This window comes from Mixophyes fleayi, chromosome 5 (assembly GCF_038048845.1).
Source record: "Mixophyes fleayi isolate aMixFle1 chromosome 5, aMixFle1.hap1, whole genome shotgun sequence".
NCBI classification, from domain to species: domain Eukaryota; kingdom Metazoa; phylum Chordata; class Amphibia; order Anura; family Limnodynastidae; genus Mixophyes; species Mixophyes fleayi.
In genome coordinates, this window is record NC_134406.1 from 78386091 (window position 1) to 78407140 (window position 21050).

At 44.3% G+C, this 21050-nt stretch overlaps 1 protein-coding gene across 2 annotated transcripts in view; it reads left to right on the forward strand.

The window, feature by feature from the left end:
* The window catches only part of ATP2C1 (ATPase secretory pathway Ca2+ transporting 1), a 126683-nt gene that overhangs the window by 41773 nt on the left and 63860 nt on the right, over nt 1–21050 (forward strand). Inside the window, exons 1-2 of one of the 2 annotated variants that reach the window (XM_075212435.1) lie at nt 16746–16882; nt 16962–17201. The exons of the other annotated variant lie outside the window; for it this stretch is intronic. Of the exons in view, the coding sequence (XP_075068536.1) occupies nt 17064–17201 (138 nt within the window). The 5' untranslated portion in view covers nt 16746–16882; nt 16962–17063. Of the gene's footprint in view, nt 1–16745; nt 16883–16961; nt 17202–21050 lie in introns of those variants that run through there. 2 annotated transcript variants of the gene reach the window in all.

A 21050-nucleotide genomic window follows, 5' to 3' on the forward strand; every position in this document is an offset into this window, starting at 1 on the left:
TTTAATGTACTTTTTAATCCTTGGCCCAGTCTAAGTATATACAACAGAGCATTGGTGTATTATGTGTATTATTATTTCATTTTATTCTGTACATTACCTGCAATATTATATGTATTAGAAATAGAAAGAATATTGCCATATTGTTTGAAAATAATAGGACAGCGGAAGTCATTTGGCTTGAGTTAGCTAAGGTAATTAATATTTGTCTCAAATGCCCAAAGTTATGAGGTGTGGCTTAGATCCGGTTTGTAATCAGAACAATGTCTGAGTGACGTGACATAGCTAGCTGGCAGCCCACTTTAATTAGCTAGGTCAACAGGCAATCTGAGAGGTGATTAGGTTAGAACTTCTAGTTAATGTGCATCCACAGTAATATACTGGCTGAAATAGCATTGGGAAATGTATTAATATGCATCAATATTAATGTTATTGTGTCAAAATATATCAGACTCAGATTGTGTAATGTTGCAGATACAATGTGTCAAATGTCTTGTTGTTTCATGCAAGCATGAAGTATCATTCCTTGATGTTATATTGTAACCCTTTGTTTAGTGTATCCAGCCAAATAGCTAATTGAGTCAAGCCATTCTTTGTATAATCAAGGTAACAGAGACTGTATGTCTAACAGTTAAAGTATCCACTGATAGACCCCTGCTGTAAGGGGAAGGATTGAGACGTTTGATCCTACTCCCTGTGTATACAACCAAGAATATAGGGAGAGCAGAATGCCAAGCGAGCTATTCTAGCTCGGAGGTTCCTGCAGTACAAGACATCAGTGAAAAGGACTCTGGGCCAGGCATTGTGGTGCCGCTGGAGGAAACCCTACCAGGACAGGGTCTGTGTGAGACAGTTTCCAAAGCTGGGTGACATAGTAACTGTCTAGCTAAAAGGTAGTGACAATATTGCTGGAGGATAAGACTCTGAAAGAGACTGAGATTATTACTTTGGAGTGCTGACTGCAAGAGGATGCTGGAGGATACATGATACTATTTACCCTGTATCTTATGAACATCCTGTGGTGTTGTGCTGTCGTAATAAAGTCTTATTTTAGATATAGTCTGGTCTAAACCCTTGTGTACACAATGGGGCATATTCAATTAGGTTTCCGGTCTGCTGTAACAAGCCGGAAAGGGGCGCGAAGTCAATCCACAGTACCGCAATAACGTGCATTTTCGTATGCACCCCATAGAGTTGCGTAGGAAAATTGGCGTTAGTGCGCTACCGTATTACCGTCAATACTGCGCAGGTTCCGCGGTAACATTAAACTAGGGATGTGCACCGGCCACTTTTGGTGTCTCGTGTTTTGTGTTTTGGATTCAGATTTGCTTGAGGTTTTGGGTTCGGATTTGTTTCGCAAAACACCTGACGAAAGGTTTTGGTTCGGATTTAAGGTTTTGGATTCGGATTTATTTTGAAAAAAAACATAAAAAGTGCTAAAAACCAGTTTTGTGGGTTTTTCTTTTTCACTCCTACGCTATTATTAACCTCAATAACATTCAATAACAATCATTTCCACTAATTTCCAGTCTATTCTGAACACCTCACAATATTGTTTTTAGGCCAAAAGGTTGCACCGAGGTAGCTTGAGCACATAATGCCAAAAAAAGAGGTACAAGATGAAATTGTTCTGGGCCCTCCCTCCCACCCCTCGCGAGATTTGACGCGAGACTTGGACGACAGAGCCTCGTTTTAAATTTTTTGCCCGCCGGAAATATCCGAACAGCGCTCGGATCCCGTTCGGATCCGCACTGTTCGGGTGGGCTCGGATTAGCGGAATCCGAGCCCGCTCATCTCTACCGGAAACCTAATTGAATATGCCCCAATAAGTTTACAATTTATATCTCTGGGGCAGCAAGTATTTATATATTTTTATTTAATTAATTCGTAGTTACACCCTAATCAGGACAGATACCATACAATATCATGTAATATACTATAAAATAGTCTTAGATGTCAGTGACATCCATAGGGAATGCACAAGTTATTCTTTGGGATAGCTGCAGCAGGGAGACACCATTGATGTCCTTACAGTGGTCAGTGCCATTTTATACAGTTGTGGAATTGTCTCCAGCGGCAGGCACAGAGCTTTCTCATAGAGATCAATATAGATTTATGCATAAGAAGCAATCACTTTCTTTATATGAAATTGGTGTCTCCCGACTTGCAATACTTAATCAGTAACTAAATAAGGTTCTGGCAAAGGAATGTGGACTCCTGCAGCCCTCTGAAGGTTGCAGTATTCCCTTATTCTTTCAGTTTCATTTTGTATCATAAAGAGGTGTGAGGGGCACCCTAAGAACATTGAGCTAACTTTTGGTAATGTGCTCACACATAAAAGGACTGAATATAAGTAGTACATGGCACATTTAAGATCTTGGTAAACTTTGTAGCAGGCCTCACCTAACATGGGAAATTTACTCAACCGTGATGGAAAAAAAGCTATATATGTGTCACTCACCGGACCGTGAGTGCCTCTTCCCGGACATTTAGGAACCGTGGCCGTCCACCATCCTGAGGGTCTGCGCATGCGCAGCCCTTTTCTATACTTCAGTGTATACCCCTTTAACTTAATTGGCAGATCAGGCAACCTCCCTATATTAAGCACCTGTGGTCACTACCACGTTGCCTGATCTTGGAGTCTCATTCCTCATGAGTCTCTGAAGGTGTTCCTGTATTACTTGTGTATTCAGTGCTGCTGATTCCTGTGGTTTCCAAACCACTTCTACTACTGTGGTTCCATACCACTTCTACCATCAACTGTATCATCATGACTGTTTGCTGATTCCTATCCGCTGCCTCCGTGCACTACAGTCTTCTACACCACTTCAACGTTATTTTATATCTATGTGACTGTTTGCTCATTGCTATCCGCTGCCTCCGTGCACTCCAGCTTTTACCTCACTCACCTGCTTCTCATCAAGTCTGTTTGCTGATTCCTATCCGCTGCCTCCGTGCACTACAGTCTCCTGCTTGCAACTCGCCTGTGTATAACATCGTGACTGCCAGCTGACTACTATCCGCTGCCTCCGTGCACTACAATCTCCTGCTTGCAACTCGCCTGTGTTTAACATCGTGACTGCCAGCTGACTACTATCCGCTGCCTCTGTGCACTACAGTCTCCTGCTTGCAACTCGCCTGTGTTTAACATCGTGACTGCCAGCTGACTACTATCCGCTGCCTCTGTGCACTACAGTCTCCTGTTTGCAACTCGCCTGTGTTCAACATCGTGACCGCCAGCTGATTACTATCCGCTGCCTCCGTGCACTATAGTCTCATCTCATCTTTGCTGTTACTTCCTCGAGACTGCCGCTTTTCATTACCATCTGCTTCACTTCGTGATCTACAGCTCCTGCCCTGCGCTGCACTCCTGTTTCCCATCGCTGTTGGTTCCTGTGGTTGCTACTGGTTACCTCCGTGTGCCGCTGAGTCTTGCCGCTGTGGTCAGCGCTATCGTCCATCTCCTGCTGATCCACTCTCCACGCCTTCACGTGTTCCTCTGGTCTCTACCCTCCTGTCAGCATTGGATTTGTATCTCTTCTACTACCCTCTGCTGGATCATCTCCATTCTCCTGGGTTTCCTATGAGTCCAGTTCCACGTGTTGCTGATTCCTGTGGATTCGTGTCCCTGTCGGTCTACTCACCTGTGCGCTGCACCTGCTAGACCGCTGCCTCTCCTATCCAGGGACTTCCTATCCAGTCGGCCTCCAGCCGCTCAGGTACCGCTGCAATCCCATCTGACTGCTACTGCTGAACCACGGTATGCATACTTCTCATTGACTGTGCTGTGTATTGCATATCTTGCTGGACTGTGTTTGGTTCTCTCTGGAGTCTGCTATCCGCTGAGTCTATTGCCATCATTGACTGTGTTATCATTGTGCTGGACTACTTCAAGAGACTTTTCTAGATTGCAGACCTGATCAGTCATTTTACATATATATATACCTATATTGTGCATATTACTGTGGATCGTGTATAAGGTGCCTGTGTATATCCTGTGTTGCAGTCTTCCCCCGTGCACCTCCTCACATATATATGCAGTGGTACAACTTGCTGATGTCAGACCACTGATCCCTGTTTCCGGTATCACCTGTTCCATTATCCTCTCACATAGCAGTGGTACAACTTGCTACCGCAGACCACTGACTACCTGGATACCTCCACTTGGATTCCATTCCTTCACTCAGACAGCGGTACAACTTGCTACCCGCAGACCGCTGACTCTCATCACCTCCTTGTTTCTGTTGGACATTCCTCCTCACTATAGCAGTGGTACAATTTGCTATCGCAGACCACTGACTACCTTCACGTGTCCTTGTACATACAGTTCCTTGTGTATCATTACCTCATTATTACCAGTGTTGCTAGTCATAGACTTTCCTGAGCATCTCATCGGCCATCATTTCATGTTCCGTGATCACCCAGCTACCAGAGTACCCTATTACCATCTACATTGCTCTGGTAAGCCTACCATCTGGTGATCCCTGGGTAAAGACTCCTAGTGCCCGTGACAGTAAGATCAGGCCATGACAGACCCAGATGTGGAACCTACCGCCAAAGAGATGCTGCAACATCTGGTTAGCCGTGTGGAGCAACAGGATGCCCGCCAACAGCTGTTACTTCAGTGTTATCAGTCATTAACCTCCCAAGGAACATCTGGACAGACTGTGACAGCTACTACTGAAGCTCCTGTGCTTTCCTCCGTTTCCCCATTGCCATCCCAGGTGTCTATAGCTTCCACGCTTCACCTGCCTACTCCGTCAAAGTACGATGGAGACCCCAAAACTTGTAGGGGTTTCCTTAACCAATGTTCAGTCCATTTTGAGCTCCAACCTCAAAATTTTTCTACCCATCGTTCCAGAGTGGCCTATCTTATCTCTTTGTTTTCAGGACAAGCCCTGGCTTGGGCCTCCCCTCTGTGGGAGAGGAACGATCCAATATTACAAGATAGTGCCAAATTCATTTCTACATTCCGAAGTGTGTTCGATGAACCAGGTCGTGTGACCTCCGCTGCTTCCAGCATCCTCCGTCTGCGACAAGGATCTCATACTGTAGGCCAGTACGTCATTCAATTTAGGATCTTAGCCTCTGAACTTCAGTGGAACACTGAAGCCCTAGTTGCCGCCTTCTGGCAGGGGCTTTCCGATAAAATTAAAGATGCACTGACTACCCAAGAGCTTCCTTCGTCACTTGAAGATTTGATCTCTCTATGCCATCGTGTTGATATGAGATTTCGTGAAAGAGAGGCTGAGAAAACGACTTCTGCTAAAGCACCTTTTCGCTCTAACCCTCAATTTCGTCCAGTGTCACCCGCTGTGATTCCCATGGAGATTGGACGTTCCAAGTTATCTTCTGAGGAGAGGAAACGAAGAGTCAAGAATAGACTCTGTATCTATTGTGCTGATTCCACTCATGTCCTCAGCTCCTGCCCTAAGAGATCGGGAAATGCCAGGCCCTAACTAGTTCTGGAGAGGTGAAGTTAGGGTCCCTGGAGTCCTCTCCATCGTCTATGAAATCTAAAGTCTGCGCTTTTGATGTGACTATTTCCTTTGCTACCAAGACCTTTGAGTCACAGGCATTGATTGATTCCGGAGCAGCAGGAAATTTTATTTCCAAATCGTTAGTTAATCAATGGTCTCTACCAATGATTACCTTAAAAACTCCCATTACTGTGACGGCTATCGATGGATCACGTCTCATCAACGGTCTCATCACCCAGAGTACGTCTCCAGTAACCCTTCAGATTGGTGCTCTGCATCATGAAGAGATATCGTTTTTAATTCTTCCTGTTACGACAAGTCCGATTGTCCTAGGCCTTCCATGGCTTCAGTGTCACTCTCCCCAGATTGACTGGCGCACCCCTCAAGTCACGTCTTGGGGGCCTGAATGTCACCATCATTGCCTTTCCCAAGTCATTCCTCTCAAGGTACAGCAAGCTTCCATTTCAGCTATTTCCCTGGGACTCCCTCCTCAATATGCTTCATTTACCGATGTTTTTGATAAAGCTCAGTCTGAACGTCTTCCTCCTCATCGTTCTTGGGATTGTCCGATTGATCTTCTTCCTGGCAAGACTCCTCCCAGAGGCCGGGTCTATCCACTCTCGTTACCTGAGACTCAAGCTACATCTGAATATATACGGGAGAACCTCCAGCGTGGGTTCATTCGACCTTCCACCTCGCCCGCTGGAGCTGGGTTCTTCTTTGTCAAAAAGAAGGATGGATCATTACGCCCTTGTATAGATTTTCGTGGACTCAATGCCATTACTATCAAGAACCGGTATCCCATCCCGTTGATCACTGAGCTATTTGACCGCATCAAGGGAGCCCGTATTTTTACTAAGTTGGATCTTCGTGGTGCTTACAATTTAATCAGAATCCGTTCCGGTGACGAATGGAAGACGGCGTTTAACACCAGAGACGGGCATTACGAATATCTGGTAATGCCTTTCGGGCTATGTAATGCCCCCGCTGTTTTTCAGGGCTTCATTAATGAGATTTTTCGGGACTTATTATATGTATGTGTCGTCGTCTACCTGGACGACATATTGATTTTTTCACAGGACCTGCCTTCTCACCACCAACATGTGGCAGAAGTCCTCTCCAGGCTACGGAAAAATTCATTGTTCTGTAAATTAGAAAAATGTTCATTTGAATTACCCCAGATTCCATTCTTGGGGTATATTGTTTCCGGAGTTGGTCTGAAGATGGATCCTGACAAAGTAAATGCTGTACTACATTGGCCCCAGCCAACTACTCTTCGTGCCATCCAGCGTTTTTTAGGTTTTGCCAATTACTATAGACGCTTCATTCAAGATTTTTCTTCCATTGCATCTCCTATTGTGGCCCTGACTCGTAAAGGGGCTAATCCTAAGCAATGGTCTACTGAGGCTATTCAAGCCTTTCAAACATTAAAAGAGTCCTTCTCTTCGGCTCCAATCCTTCGTCAGCCTGATGTGACACTCCCTTTTTTCCTAGAAGTAGATGCCTCTAATGTGGGCTTAGGAGCTATTCTCTCCCAACGCTCGGAACAGCAAAAATTCCACCCTTGTGCCTTCTATTCTCGGGGTCTCCTACCCGCAGAGAAGAATTATACCATCGGAGACAAGGAATTACTGGCTATCAAAGCCGCATTAGAGGAATGGAGATACTTGTTGGAGGGAGCTCGCCATCCGGTGACAATCTTCACGGATCATAAGAACTTGTCATATCTCCAGTCTGCCCAATGCTTGAACCCTCGTCAAGCAAGATGGTCTCTTTTCTTTTCCCGTTTTGAATTAATAATTACCTTCAAACCAGCTGCCAAGAACAAAAAAGCTGATGCCTTATCTAGAGCCTTTGCTACGTCCTCTGATATAGAAGAGGTTTCCAACCATACCATTCTAGACCCCAAATGTATCTCACTGGCTGCTTCATCCACCAAAACGCTACCATTTGGGAAGACCCTCGTGCCTTCTACTCTAAGGAGGAAAATCCTTTCGTGGTTCCATGCCTCTCGTTTTTCTGGACACGCCGGTGAACACAAGACTTTTGAGATCCTCTCTCGAAGTTACTGGTGGCCTTCAATGAGGAGAGACGTCAAAGAGTTCATTGCTTCCTGTGAATTATGTTCGCAATTCAAATCCTCCCGCAGAACCCCAGCAGGGTTGCTGCGACCACTACCCATTCCGTCCAAACCATGGACCCATATTAGTATGGATTTCGTTACGGACTTACCACCTAGTAAGAACCATAACACTATTTGGGTGGTAGTGGACAGATTTTCGAAGATGGCTCATTTCATCCCTCTGTCTGGTTTGCCTTCCTCGTCTATCCTGGCTGAACATTTCATTAAAGAGATCTTCCGTATCCATGGATGTCCATCTGAGATTGTGTCTGATAGAGGAGTACAATTCGTGTCCAGATTCTGGCGAGCCCTTTGTAAAACCTTGGGCATACGATTAGCACTCTCATCTTCTTACCATCCACAATCCAATGGACAAACCGAACGTGTCAATCAAGATCTTGAGACTTTTATAAGGATATTTTCATCAGCCAATCAAGACAACTGGGTAGAGTTACTCCCTTGGGCTGAGTTCGCCCATAACAACATGTACCATGAGTCATCATCCAAAACTCCATTCTTTGTGGTTTACGGTCACCATCCGTCTTTTCCGGAATTTCCTGCCCTCCCGCCCACCCAAGTTCCTGCGGTGGAGACTGTTTGTCAGACCTTTAAAAATATCTGGTCTCAGGTTAGAACCTGTTTAAAGAAGACATCTGTCAAATATAAATCTTTCGCTGATAAGAAGAGGCGGGCTATTCCACCACTAAAAATTGGAGATCGTGTCTGGTTATCCACAAAAAATATTCGTTTGAAGGTTCCATCCATGAAATTCGCCCCTCGTTTTATTGGTCCATATAGGATCATTCAAGTTATCAATCCAGTATGTGTCAAACTCCTTCTTCCTAAGAGTCTTCGGATTTCTAATGCCTTCCATGTATCTTTGCTCAAACCTCTTATTATCAACCGTTTTTCAACTCCTTCCTCAGCTCCGCAGCCAGTTCAAGTCCATCAGGAGGAGGATTTTGAGATTACCGAGGTACTAGATGCAAAAATTTCGCGAGGAGTCCTCCACTTCCTCGTTCATTGGAAGGGCTTTGGTCCTGAGGAGCGCTCTTGGATCAAAGCTGAAGATCTTAATGCTCCTGCCCTTTTGAAGAAGTTTTACTCCAAAAATCCGGACAAGCCCGGTTCCAGGCGTTCTGTGCCCACCTTTAAAAGGGGGGGTACTGTCACTCACCGGACCGTGAGTGCCTCTTCCCGGACATTTAGGAACCGTGGCCGTCCACCATCCTGAGGGTCTGCGCATGCGCAGCCCTTTTCTATACTTCAGTTTATACCCCTTTAACTTAATTGGCAGATCAGGCAACCTCCCTATATTAAGCACCTGTGGTCACTACCACGTTGCCTGATCTTGGAGTCTCATTCCTCATGAGTCTCTGAAGGTGTTCCTGTATTACTTGTGTATTCAGTGCTGCTGATTCCTGTGGTTTCCAAACCACTTCTACTACTGTGGTTCCATACCACTTCTACCATCAACTGTATCATCATGACTGTTTGCTGATTCCTATCCGCTGCCTCCGTGCACTACAGTCTTCTACACCACTTCAACGTTATTTTATATCTATGTGACTGTTTGCTCATTGCTATCCGCTGCCTCCGTGCACTCCAGCTTTTACCTCACTCACCTGCTTCTCATCAAGTCTGTTTGCTGATTCCTATCCGCTGCCTCCGTGCACTACACTCCCCTGCTTGCAACTCGCCTGTGTATAACATCGTGACTGCCAGCTGACTACTATCCGCTGCCTCCGTGCACTACAATCTCCTGCTTGCAACTCGCCTGTGTTTAACATCGTGACTGCCAGCTGACTACTATCCGCTGCCTCTGTGCACTACAGTCTCCTGCTTGCAACTCGCCTGTGTTTAACATCGTGACTGCCAGCTGACTACTATCCGCTGCCTCTGTGCACTACAGTCTCCTGTTTGCAACTCGCCTGTGTTCAACATCGTGACCGCCAGCTGATTACTATCCGCTGCCTCCGTGCACTATAGTCTCATCTCATCTTTGCTGTTACTTCCTCGAGACTGCCGCTTTTCATTACCATCTGCTTCACTTCGTGATCTACAGCTCCTGCCCTGCGCTGCACTCCTGTTTCCCATCGCTGTTGGTTCCTGTGGTTGCTACTGGTTACCTCCGTGTGCCGCTGAGTCTTGCCGCTGTGGTCAGCGCTATCGTCCATCTCCTGCTGATCCACTCTCCACGCCTTCACGTGTTCCTCTGGTCTCTACCCTCCTGTCAGCATTGGATTTGTATCTCTTCTACTACCCTCTGCTGGATCATCTCCATTCTCCTGGGTTTCCTATGAGTCCAGTTCCACGTGTTGCTGATTCCTGTGGATTCGTGTCCCTGTCGGTCTACTCACCTGTGCGCTGCACCTGCTAGACCGCTGCCTCTCCTATCCAGGGACTTCCTATCCAGTCGGCCTCCAGCCGCTCAGGTACCGCTGCAATCCCATCTGACTGCTACTGCTGAACCACGGTATGCATACTTCTCATTGACTGTGCTGTGTATTGCATATCTTGCTGGACTGTGTTTGGTTCTCTCTGGAGTCTGCTATCCGCTGAGTCTATTGCCATCATTGACTGTGTTATCATTGTGCTGGACTACTTCAAGAGACTTTTCTAGATTGCAGACCTGATCAGTCATTTTACATATATATATACCTATATTGTGCATATTACTGTGGATCGTGTATAAGGTGCCTGTGTATATCCTGTGTTGCAGTCTTCCCCCGTGCACCTCCTCACATATATATGCAGTGGTACAACTTGCTGATGTCAGACCACTGATCCCTGTTTCCGGTATCACCTGTTCCATTATCCTCTCACATAGCAGTGGTACAACTTGCTACCGCAGACCACTGACTACCTGGATACCTCCACTTGGATTCCATTCCTTCACTCAGACAGCGGTACAACTTGCTACCCGCAGACCGCTGACTCTCATCACCTCCTTGTTTCTGTTGGACATTCCTCCTCACTATAGCAGTGGTACAATTTGCTATCGCAGACCACTGACTACCTTCACGTGTCCTTGTACATACAGTTCCTTGTGTATCATTACCTCATTATTACCAGTGTTGCTAGTCATAGACTTTCCTGAGCATCTCATCGGCCATCATTTCATGTTCCGTGATCACCCAGCTACCAGAGTACCCTATTACCATCTACATTGCTCTGGTAAGCCTACCATCTGGTGATCCCTGGGTAAAGACTCCTAGTGCCCGTGACAATATGTAACAAAAGAACCCCATAACACTCACTTGCATAGAGGAAAAAAAATAGGACTGTTAATTTCCCCTCACTCCTCTGTCATCTAATCTTTTTTGTATTTTGAAAAATTTCTAAACAAAAAGTAATAATAAAATCAGAACTGTTACATCTGGGGTATAAACAATTTCCATTACCACAAATGTGAATTTAAGTCCTGAACAGAGATGAAGGACTCTTGGTTGAGAGAGTGATTTACATGCTAGAAATTAAGAGAAAGGGCCTCATTTTGGTGGAACTGTACTAACATTAATAGGTGGAGATGTACAAATAAAGTGTTAGAGTCCATTTGAATTACTTTCCATTCGTCCAATATGTATATAAAATGTATTTACTGATATCTTTTTTTTTTAACGCATATAATTTTTATTGATTTTTTTTAATTTTTCAAGGGGGTACAGAAAGGAAAAAAGGGGGGGGGTACATAATGGGGTTGGAACACAATAATATTGCAAGCATACAAAAACAGAGCAGTATCTATCTGACTATTTTACATATATAGTAAATCCAGCTAATAATTTCCATATAGAAACTCATTCATCAGTATCGTTATTAGGCGAGAGTGGAGAACGTGACGGTGCTTCTTCTCCCTCTGTAACATAAACATGCCAAGCACTCCATTTAACCAGCGGAGACGATGTTGAAGTAGAGTATGGGACACCTAAGGTTTCCATTTCGAAGTTAAAGTTAATTTTGAGATTATTTTGGCCATTGGTGGGAGGTGAGGGTTGTTTGCAAACCTGAGCGATAGCTGCTCTGGTTACTATCAGCACCTGGCCTGTCACATATCTATTCCAACTAGGGAGAGCAGGAGGATAGTGTTGTAATAGAGCTAACTCTGGCGTGGGGGAAATCGGGTGGCCAAGGTTAGCATTTGGAAAACCTTGTGTTACGGCTCACGCCCCCAGGCATCAATTCCTAGAACCGCTTCAGAGGTCTTCGCCTATAGGAACCGCTTTTCCCGTAGAGCTAGATGCTCTCACAGGTACTCTGATGCCCCCAGGTCTTGTACTCTAGAAGTAGGAGCTGATACCTGAGAACGTAGCCCAGGTGTTCACACAGAGGTGGATCGAAGATCCCGGCAAGAGATGTATGTGGCTAGCGAACTGCAGCGTCAGGTCCAGGCTGGGGTCAAGAAAGGTCACAAGCAAAACGGCAGAGTTCAAGTCCAGGCAAAAGGTACAGGGTCACAAGAAAATCAGCAGGGGTCGAGGTCACAGGCAATCAATCAAAGTCAGAATCCAGGCAAAGGTCGGCAACAGAGAGTAAATATATAATACAGCAACAGCAGCACAGCAGGACAAGTATGCAGAAGCAGGGACTATAACCGGCAGGGAGGGCTTGTCCCTTCCTGCCTTATAAACAGACAGGGGCTAATGAGAGCTGTCCTGCAAAGCAGGAGAAACTTAGCCCAGCTGGACTATAATTAATTTAATTGTGCGCATGCGCCCGGCTGCTCTAGATGCCGGGACGCGGCGCTAATTGCTGAGAGCGTCCCGACCGTTGCCTAGGCAACGGCCGGGACCAGGAGGAGATGACGTCCCTGTCGTCATGGCGACGGCCAGGACGCAGACCCTGCAGAGGAAGTGAGTCACGGCGGTGCCCGGAGCCGCCACGGCTCGTAACACCTTGGTCCATAGCGGACGCACCACGGGGCATTACCAAAATATATGGAGAATGTCACCACGTTCTGAACAATTGCGCCAACATAGTGGGGATACGGATGACCAAATTTTATGGAGTTTGTCTGGGGTGGCGTTCTAGTCAATATTTTAACCAACATCTCCGTATGGTTAAGGCATTTAGACATTTTGAAAGCGTTAACAAAGATATGTTCCCAGTCTTCTTCTGACAATTCTAACTGAAGGTCAGTTTCCCATTGGATTTGAGTTTTAGACTTAGGTACAGTGTTTAAGCCCAATAGAGTATTATAACAGATGGTGATGCTGGTTTTACTACTACCTTTGCTTTATGGGGACTGAAATCTGGCCACAGGAGGTCCTATCGCTAGATTTCTCAACGGCGGAGAGGTTAATAGATGCCTAATTTGGAGGTATTTATAAAAGTCACCTATAGGCAGCAAATTCAAGGCGCTAAGATGTGAGTAGGTGAAAAGCTCGCCCGAGTTCATCAAGTGACCTAAGGTCTGAATACCCCTGCTAACCCACCCAGAGAGATTTAAGTCTGTAATCTGTCTGGCGACCCCCTGTGATGATACACCCGTTGTGGGGCGTACAAGCCCCTCAGTATCCCGGCACAGACGGTCCCACACAATCAAGGCGTCTCTAGTAAGGGTCAGCAAAGTTTCTGCGGAAGAGCTCCATTGATCAGGTATCCATAATATGTCCATCAAAGAGAACTCTGAGTTACACGCCAGTTCCAGATCTACCCAGGGTTTCTCACCTCTTGGACTGTACCAGTCTCATATTTGGGACAAAATGCAAGCTTATGGTATTTTGTCAGGTGAGGAAGGGTCAGTGCCCCTTGTCTTTTCCCTCTAGTCATGTGTTGCATGGCAATTCATGGGGGTTTGGCTTTCCATATATATATGTTTTCATCAGAGAGGTCAGTTTGGCTAATAACCCCGGGGAAAGGCAGAATGGGAGCACAAGATTTACGGATATCTTAAAATGCCCCCAAGAGCGTTATCTGTTCACTGATGAATAAGTCCTGCATACAAGCACAGCTCATCTGTACACTTCTTACAGCTTTCCTGCTCTGAATTCCAGAAAATAGAGGAAAACAAACTGAACATAAATTCTCAGCCTCTCATTGTGGGAAAAATAATCTTCATTTATGCCACTTGCCTTTTTGTACTCATTATAATACTCCAGAACATATAATTACAAGTTCTAGGATCTCTGTGATGTTACTAAGATTTTGTCCCGTATTATACAGATACATTGAAGTACTTGCTGTCCTACTATGATAGATACAATTTAAGGACAATATCATACCAAACCATTGACTTGGCATAGTAGAACTGAGAGATTACCTTCTGTTCTCAATTTTTGTATGAGGAATGTTCTAAAGTGTCGGATAAACTAAACCCTTCCATTGTTATACCTTTCAGAATGTTTTTTTTTTTTTTTTAAATATCACATGCTGTATAATGTTATATGCATGTTTTAACAATAGTATGTGAATTTACCACAGCAATCTCAATTTCTCTTGCACAGCCATTTGGGGGTCACTGATCACCATGGGGAATAGAGGGCACTGTGCAGGGAGCATGGCGCTAAATCGAACAAACTTGTCTGGCCTGCTCCCTTCCCCTCTATGCCCCCTGGTGGAGACACACCAGATTTTTTCTAGTGCCTACAAAGTAGGTCACATTTGAATGTAGGTCTTATTTTTTCTTTCAGTTAGCCGTTAGCCCTCAGGCACATGTCCATCCTTTAGTGCATAAAACTTATGGGATGAATGGTATCTTGTTTTGAATCTGTCAAGATTGCTTGCTTCCACTCACGACCCTTCCAAATCAAGATACTTGCCAGGTGCTCCAGGTCCAATCCTTACTTGGCAAAATAGTACTTCCGGCTGTCACTGGTGACGCGTCGCTCTCTAGTGTGGTGGCTGCACACGAGGAATCTGTCTGGGGCGTCCTTTCTCGGTGTGGGACTGGATCATAGTAACCACAGACCGCAGCCTCTAGGCTGGGGTGCAGTGAAGCTCAATCCTTTGGACACAGGTGGAGTCAGGACTGCCCACGAACGTGCTAGAGTTAAGGGCAGTATTCAATGCCCTGGTTCAGGCGCAATGTCTTCTGTGACCCATTCGAGTTCAGTCCAACGACGCAACGGCAGTGGCGTATATCAACCACCAACACGGGACCAGAAGTCCCCTTGCCATTAAAGAAAGTGTTGACAGAACACTGTGTCATGGCCATCTCAGCTGTCTTTATCCCAGGGGTGGACAATTGGGAGGCAGACTACATGAATCGCCATGCCATTCATTCCGGGGAATGGTCCCTCCATCTGGATGTGTTTGCTCAGATTGTAGACAGGTAAGGTCTGCCAAAGGTTGACATGGTGGCCTCTCAGCTAAACCACAAAGTGGACCAGTATTGTGCCAGAACGTAGGACCCACAGGCGCCCCTGGTGGATACCATGATTGTCTACATCTTTCCACCCGATTCCCATGTTGCCTCGGGTTCCAAGTAGGATGGGATGCCGGTGACTCTGCTGTCTCCAGATTGGCCAAGAAGGTCCTGGTATGCAGATCCTCTAGGCATAACGATAGAACCGCCCTGAGAATCCCTATCAGAGAAGACCTTCTGAACCAGGGTCCATTCTCCCATCAGGACTTAGCACGACTGGCTTTGATGGCATGGCAGATGAGGCCCTGATTCTGTGCAGAAAAGGATTTTCAGACCGGGTCTGGAAAGCCTACATAGGCTGGGGTGAATAACAAGGTGCACCCACCTCCTTGTTACATTTGCGCGTACCCACCCATAGGGGCAGCTTTGGAACGTCTCCATGGTGAACAGTGTCCCCCAAATGGCTGTGCAAAAGAAAAGACTATTTTTGTACTTACTGTAACATCCGTTTCTCTTAACCCATTTAGAGTACACTGCACTGCCACTCCTTGTTCTGATGGTTTTGATTCTGTTTTGTTGAATGAGACTTTAGTCTTATCCTTAGGGCTTTGTTAGAAAATAAACTGGTGTATCTCTGGCCAGGGGTCAAAGAGGGGAAGGGAGCAGGCCAGACAAGTTTGTTAGATTTAGTGCCATACTCCTTGCACAGCGCCCTCTGTGAGCAGTGTCCCCCAAATAGGTTAAGAGAAACAGAGTTTACGGTGAGTATAAAAATCTCTTTTTCAGTGGACATTAAACTGGGTATATTTAGGGTGTCACTATTTTTTTGTCCAGCTTTATGTTCCTGGGATATTGCCAGGTATGTTAGTGCAAAGTTGAGAGGTCTACAATACTGTCAAATTCCCTAACCCCGTTTCTCAAATTTTAAGTATGTATCACTGGATAATTTTGAACTTGGAAATGTCCATGTTTTTCAATATTGACTACATTTTCAATACAATTCCTGTTTTGGTATATTGGGTCAAGTGCTCACACTCTAGTATTATTTCCATTTATTCTAAAGCTGGGTACACACTACAGAAATTTCAACCAACTTTTTGTGCCGAGCGATTTTACATGCGATCGATGTTCCGATCGCTTGGTCCATGGACTGCATACATACTAGCCTTGTTTAGGACAATAAAGGGAAGAGCGGACGTCCCTTTAGCGACTTTTTACAGCCATGTTGTCGTGAGCAATGACTGTAATTTCGTACTCACTGTTGTGGATCGGTCGGAAGTTTATACACACTACACAGCGGAAACGAGATTGGAACGAAAATATTAAACGATACGACCAATCAAATGAGGCGATAATCGTCCATTTGGGCAGACTTTCGACCATCGTGTCACTGCACACACTGACCCGACTTTTGAAAGAGCTGTCGTATGACGTCTGTTTGAGCCGATTATTGGATGAAAACATTGTAGTGTGTACCCAGCTTAAGTTATATTACATATCAGCAAGGCTAGACAGTATCACATGTGATGGGCTTAGATTCACCTTCCCAAATATCCCTGGAATGCCCTTTAAAATGTTGGGAACTGTGAGTTGGTGAAAATATGAGCATATTTTACCGACTATCAAAAATCATGCACTTTATCTACTTATATGTAAAGCAATTCCCAAAGGCTCCTTGATCGCAGTACTGCAGCCAGGTTTTCTTTCCCTATTACCTTCCAGAAGAGCTGTAACCTGTAAAGCCTTCTCCAACCATAGAGCTTGTCTCATTTGAAGAAATACCTATTAGCTCAGCACTGGGATTCGTCGACTCTACAGACTGCGCTGATTGGTTGTTAGTAAGGAGGTAGGCGGTGATGTCCGCAGCCAGGGAAGTGTATTGCTGGACTGCCGTATATTGCCTAACCGCTTCCGGTACGCACCGTGTTTACCCGGTACACGGAAACGTGTGACTTATAGCGGACTGTAGCGTGTAAGGTACGTATGGCCAATGCGTGTGTCACACAATCAATGTCCTGCCCATAAGGTAACGTGTAGTGTCTCCGCTGCCGATCAGGTGCTTGGATCGGGATCGTCACAGCAACAAGTCCCTGGTCCTGGATGCGGGGCTCTCTCAGCAGTGGGGGGAGACCCCTGAACACTGGGAAGTGAAGGGGCTATGACGTCTGCGGCAGAGACTGAACCGGCGGTAGTGGGGGACAGGTGTGTGACATCGGGGTGGAAGACAAAAAGTGACGGCTCTGGCTGGGGAGGAGGAGGAGGATCTGCGCTGCCCGACAGGGGCTCGGCTGCCAAGGTGAGAGCTATTTTCCGGTCTGGGACCTGTTATCCTACACTTGTCTCTTTCCTGTAAACTTCTCCCGGTAGGCTAGGCTAGTAGTGGTAGACAGTGTGTCACCAGCACTCATCAGTGCAGGAATCCACTCTAATATGTATAAATTGGAGCTACTCCCATCATTATGCTTCACTGATATCGTTTAAATGATACAAAATAATAATAATTACTTCTGCACAAGCTCTCCCTCTTGTTACAATAGGTGACAGGTTTGACTGATGTGAATGTGTTCATGCACTGCTCAGTTCTCTTTCTGAAAAATGGGGCATGGTAATCAGGAAGTTGATTCCTAAACAATTCCATTACCATAGACAGTGCCAGGCTTATTTTCTCCTTGGTCTCTTTGCTGACTATGATGCTGGAATAATACAGGGTTCTAAGGGGGGAAAGGCAATTAATATTTCTGCGATTAGCTACTGGACATCACCACGGTACCCAAACATTGCAGATTTTCCTGCACACCCCTATAGGGTGACCACTCCTGGAGACATTCCGCGTTGCACCGCATATATATGAATTATCCCCTAAATGCCATAAATAACAAGCCTGGTGTATGCATTGGGGTGGTTGGGGAGCAGTAGGCATGTTTACATCTACATTAGCATGTTTGATTATTTCCTGGTGGAAGTCTGCCTAATGTGAATATCTATTGTATATCATTGGCAAAAGAAAAGTAAAACTTACATCCTGTGTTTAAACTCTGACAAATATTTTTTCAAGAACTGACTGTATTGGTCATTTTGAATTAGTATGTTTATCTGGAACTTAAGTCTTGGACATTCCTAACATTTTTACATGATAACCTAAGTGTTGTAAAGCCAATGTTGCTGGTTAGTCACACTAATCTCTCTGCTTATGAGAGAAAACAAAATTATAATAAGACTTTAATGTGGCAGTGATGCAAACCATCTACAAATTGTTTGGGTGTTGCCAATGATCTTAAAATATGGCCAAACCTAATAGTAATTTTACTAATTGCAAAATACGTAGTGTGTGTATAAATACATCAGTGTATATGTGCTTGCTTGGTTGATTACTGTGGGCAGTACAAGAAGCACTACCCCTGTTTAAAAAAAAGACAAAATAAAAACAAATCTCTGCACAGCTGTTTGTGGGTTTGCAAGCTGGAAAAGGTTGTGAAATGCTAATGGTGGAAAGAGTAAAAAAGTCTAGCGGCAATTTGGCACCTTCCTCAATATTAATTTAACCTTGGTATTCCCAAAATTACTGGTCTGTTTTGTCGTTGTCTTAAAATGTTAATCTGTGTTAGAAATTGGAAATGTCGTATGTGGTGAGGTGTTTTGGTTCTTTTTTTTAACATTGATCTACATAAATTGCATTTTGGAAGGTCAAAAGCCTTTCCCGTTGAAAGCAAAACTCGAGTCCTGGTTTCCACCACATCTGAGATGTTTAACATACACTTTACCTGCCATTGACATTTTACATGTGGGTGGATGGCTAAGTGCAATTGTGGCCCATTACTCCAGTCATAAGACGCAAAGTTTTGCAACAATGCTATCTTGGCGCATTGCCACAAAATGGCCTCTTTCTAATTTTATAAATGGCCTTTTATTGTGTACCATTTATGGATCTATTGCAACCTGTGGGGTTTCCTTAGAGCTTGCATTGATACGGTTATAAACTCTTTTGTAGCTAAATGCTTACTAGTGAAATTTTAATTGGAGTATTTTATTCCTTATCCACTTATTGAGATATTTGGGACTTTGGATTTTCTAGATAATGTTTTTTTTTTCCCCCTATAATTTACCAGTGTCTTTAACCACACTGCCCTCAACACTTCGGATTTATATTTCTATTGGATACAGAGAATTTGGGTAGAATACCATAAATGTCTATGGATTTGACTTTGATATGAAATTTTTGTCAGGCATAATTTGTATTCAAACTTGTATAAATGGTTCCATGTTTTTAGATTTACAATCTGAGTGATCACTGTTCCTCTTTTGGCGATCTCCACTGCCTACCGTCACAACTTCTTTGAACATGGTTGACAATTGTTGTGGCTCTGTATCTAACAAAAAGCATCATGGCAAAGAAGCATACCAGAGCACACAACTACTTGTGAATGACCACTGGAGTGCAACCCAATACCAAAAACACTTTTTCAAAAACAGAACATGGAGGTAGTTTAGGAAAATGGAGAAGGATAGTCCTAGTTGCCAGCAGCTGACTGGTTTTACATTTTTACAGTGGCTTGTTTGTATTTCATGTCTTCATCTACAGTAGCCACACACAGTTTTCCCCACAACCTGCTACAATTGTTAATCCACAACCTTATGTATCAATTGTTCCCACACTCCTTAGATTTCAAGCTAATTGCTCAGGCTCTTTACATTCTGGCTCGTGTTATTGTAATATATTTATTTGTATCATTATTCCCTTAATGTACAGTGCTACCTGATATGTTGGTGCTTTATAAATAAGAATATAATAATAATGTGACAGGCAACAGCATCATGTCCAGCGCTGTGATTGGATCAGATTTGGTTCCTAATCACAAGATTGGTTGCATCATTTTACCAATCAACCAATGCATGAACCGTGCTAGCCAGGTAGCATTAGATCAGGCCTGTCCAACCTGCGGCCCTCCAGGTGTTGTGAAACTAGAAGTCCCAGCATGCCCTTCCAGCTATCAACTGCTTGTCTACCGGCAAAGCATGCTGGGGTTTCTAGTTTCATAAAATCTGGAGGGCCGCAGGTTGGACAGGCCTGCATTAGATCAATGTTCGATCTAATATTAGTCTCTCCTATGCCTGCTCTAATTCCATATCTAGTTCATGCAAACTGTGTCAACCCATCTAGCGTGACCCAGATGTATTTTTCATGGGTATCATGCACTTGTGCAATAATGTGTAAATGTTATGTGAAATGTATATTAATATAAAAGTTAGAGAAATCATGGGTAATGCATATAAAGAAAATTATATTTGTTCCAATTTACTGCCAAAACTATATACCTTTCTGTCCCAGAATATTATTTGGTAATAAAGAATAATATTTACATTAGGGTAGGCTAAGGGTTAGAATGTTTTATCTCTGTGTAAATTTTTGCATCCTTAAAATCAAACTTTGGCTGAATGGGACAATCCCTCTGTTTTATCAAGTGGTTTAATGATTCACTGTAGGTTTAGAGGTTTTATCAGAACAGACTTGATATCCATAAATAGAAATATGCCATCTGTACTCCTGAACAGCTTATTTTAGGAGAGACCAATAATGGCTGGTAAGTGTTGATAACCCACGTTAAATGCTTAAAACAGGGTTTTATTTTTCTGTCATTTTTTTTCAGAAGAAGAAAACACTGAGGGGATATATAAATAATTATATTGTTCTGTTTGTCTGTCTCTGGAAACTGCTGTATACAATTTAGAACGTGATTAAAAGTTGATTTAAACCGACACACCTTTTTTTATTTCATTTTTTTTCTTCTTCTCTTTCCCCAGTTGTTGGTAACATTGATAACTATAGTACATCTGGAGAAATTTTCAGTTAGCCTGCCTATTAGTTTGTGTCTGTGTGTGTGTGTGTGTGTAGAAAGTGCAGATATCATAATCTAAAGTCTCTGCAAACAGACACCAGAGGGTAAATGTATCAAGCTGAGAGTTTTCGGGGGGGGGGGGGGGGGGTTGAAATGTGGAGATGTTGCAAATCGCAACCAATCAGATTCTAGCTATCATTCTGTAGAATGTACCAAATAAACAATAGCTAGAATCTGATTGGTTTTTCAAACCCGTCGGAAAACTCTCAGCTTGGTACATTTACCCCCAGATCAGTGTTCGTTTTTTGTGA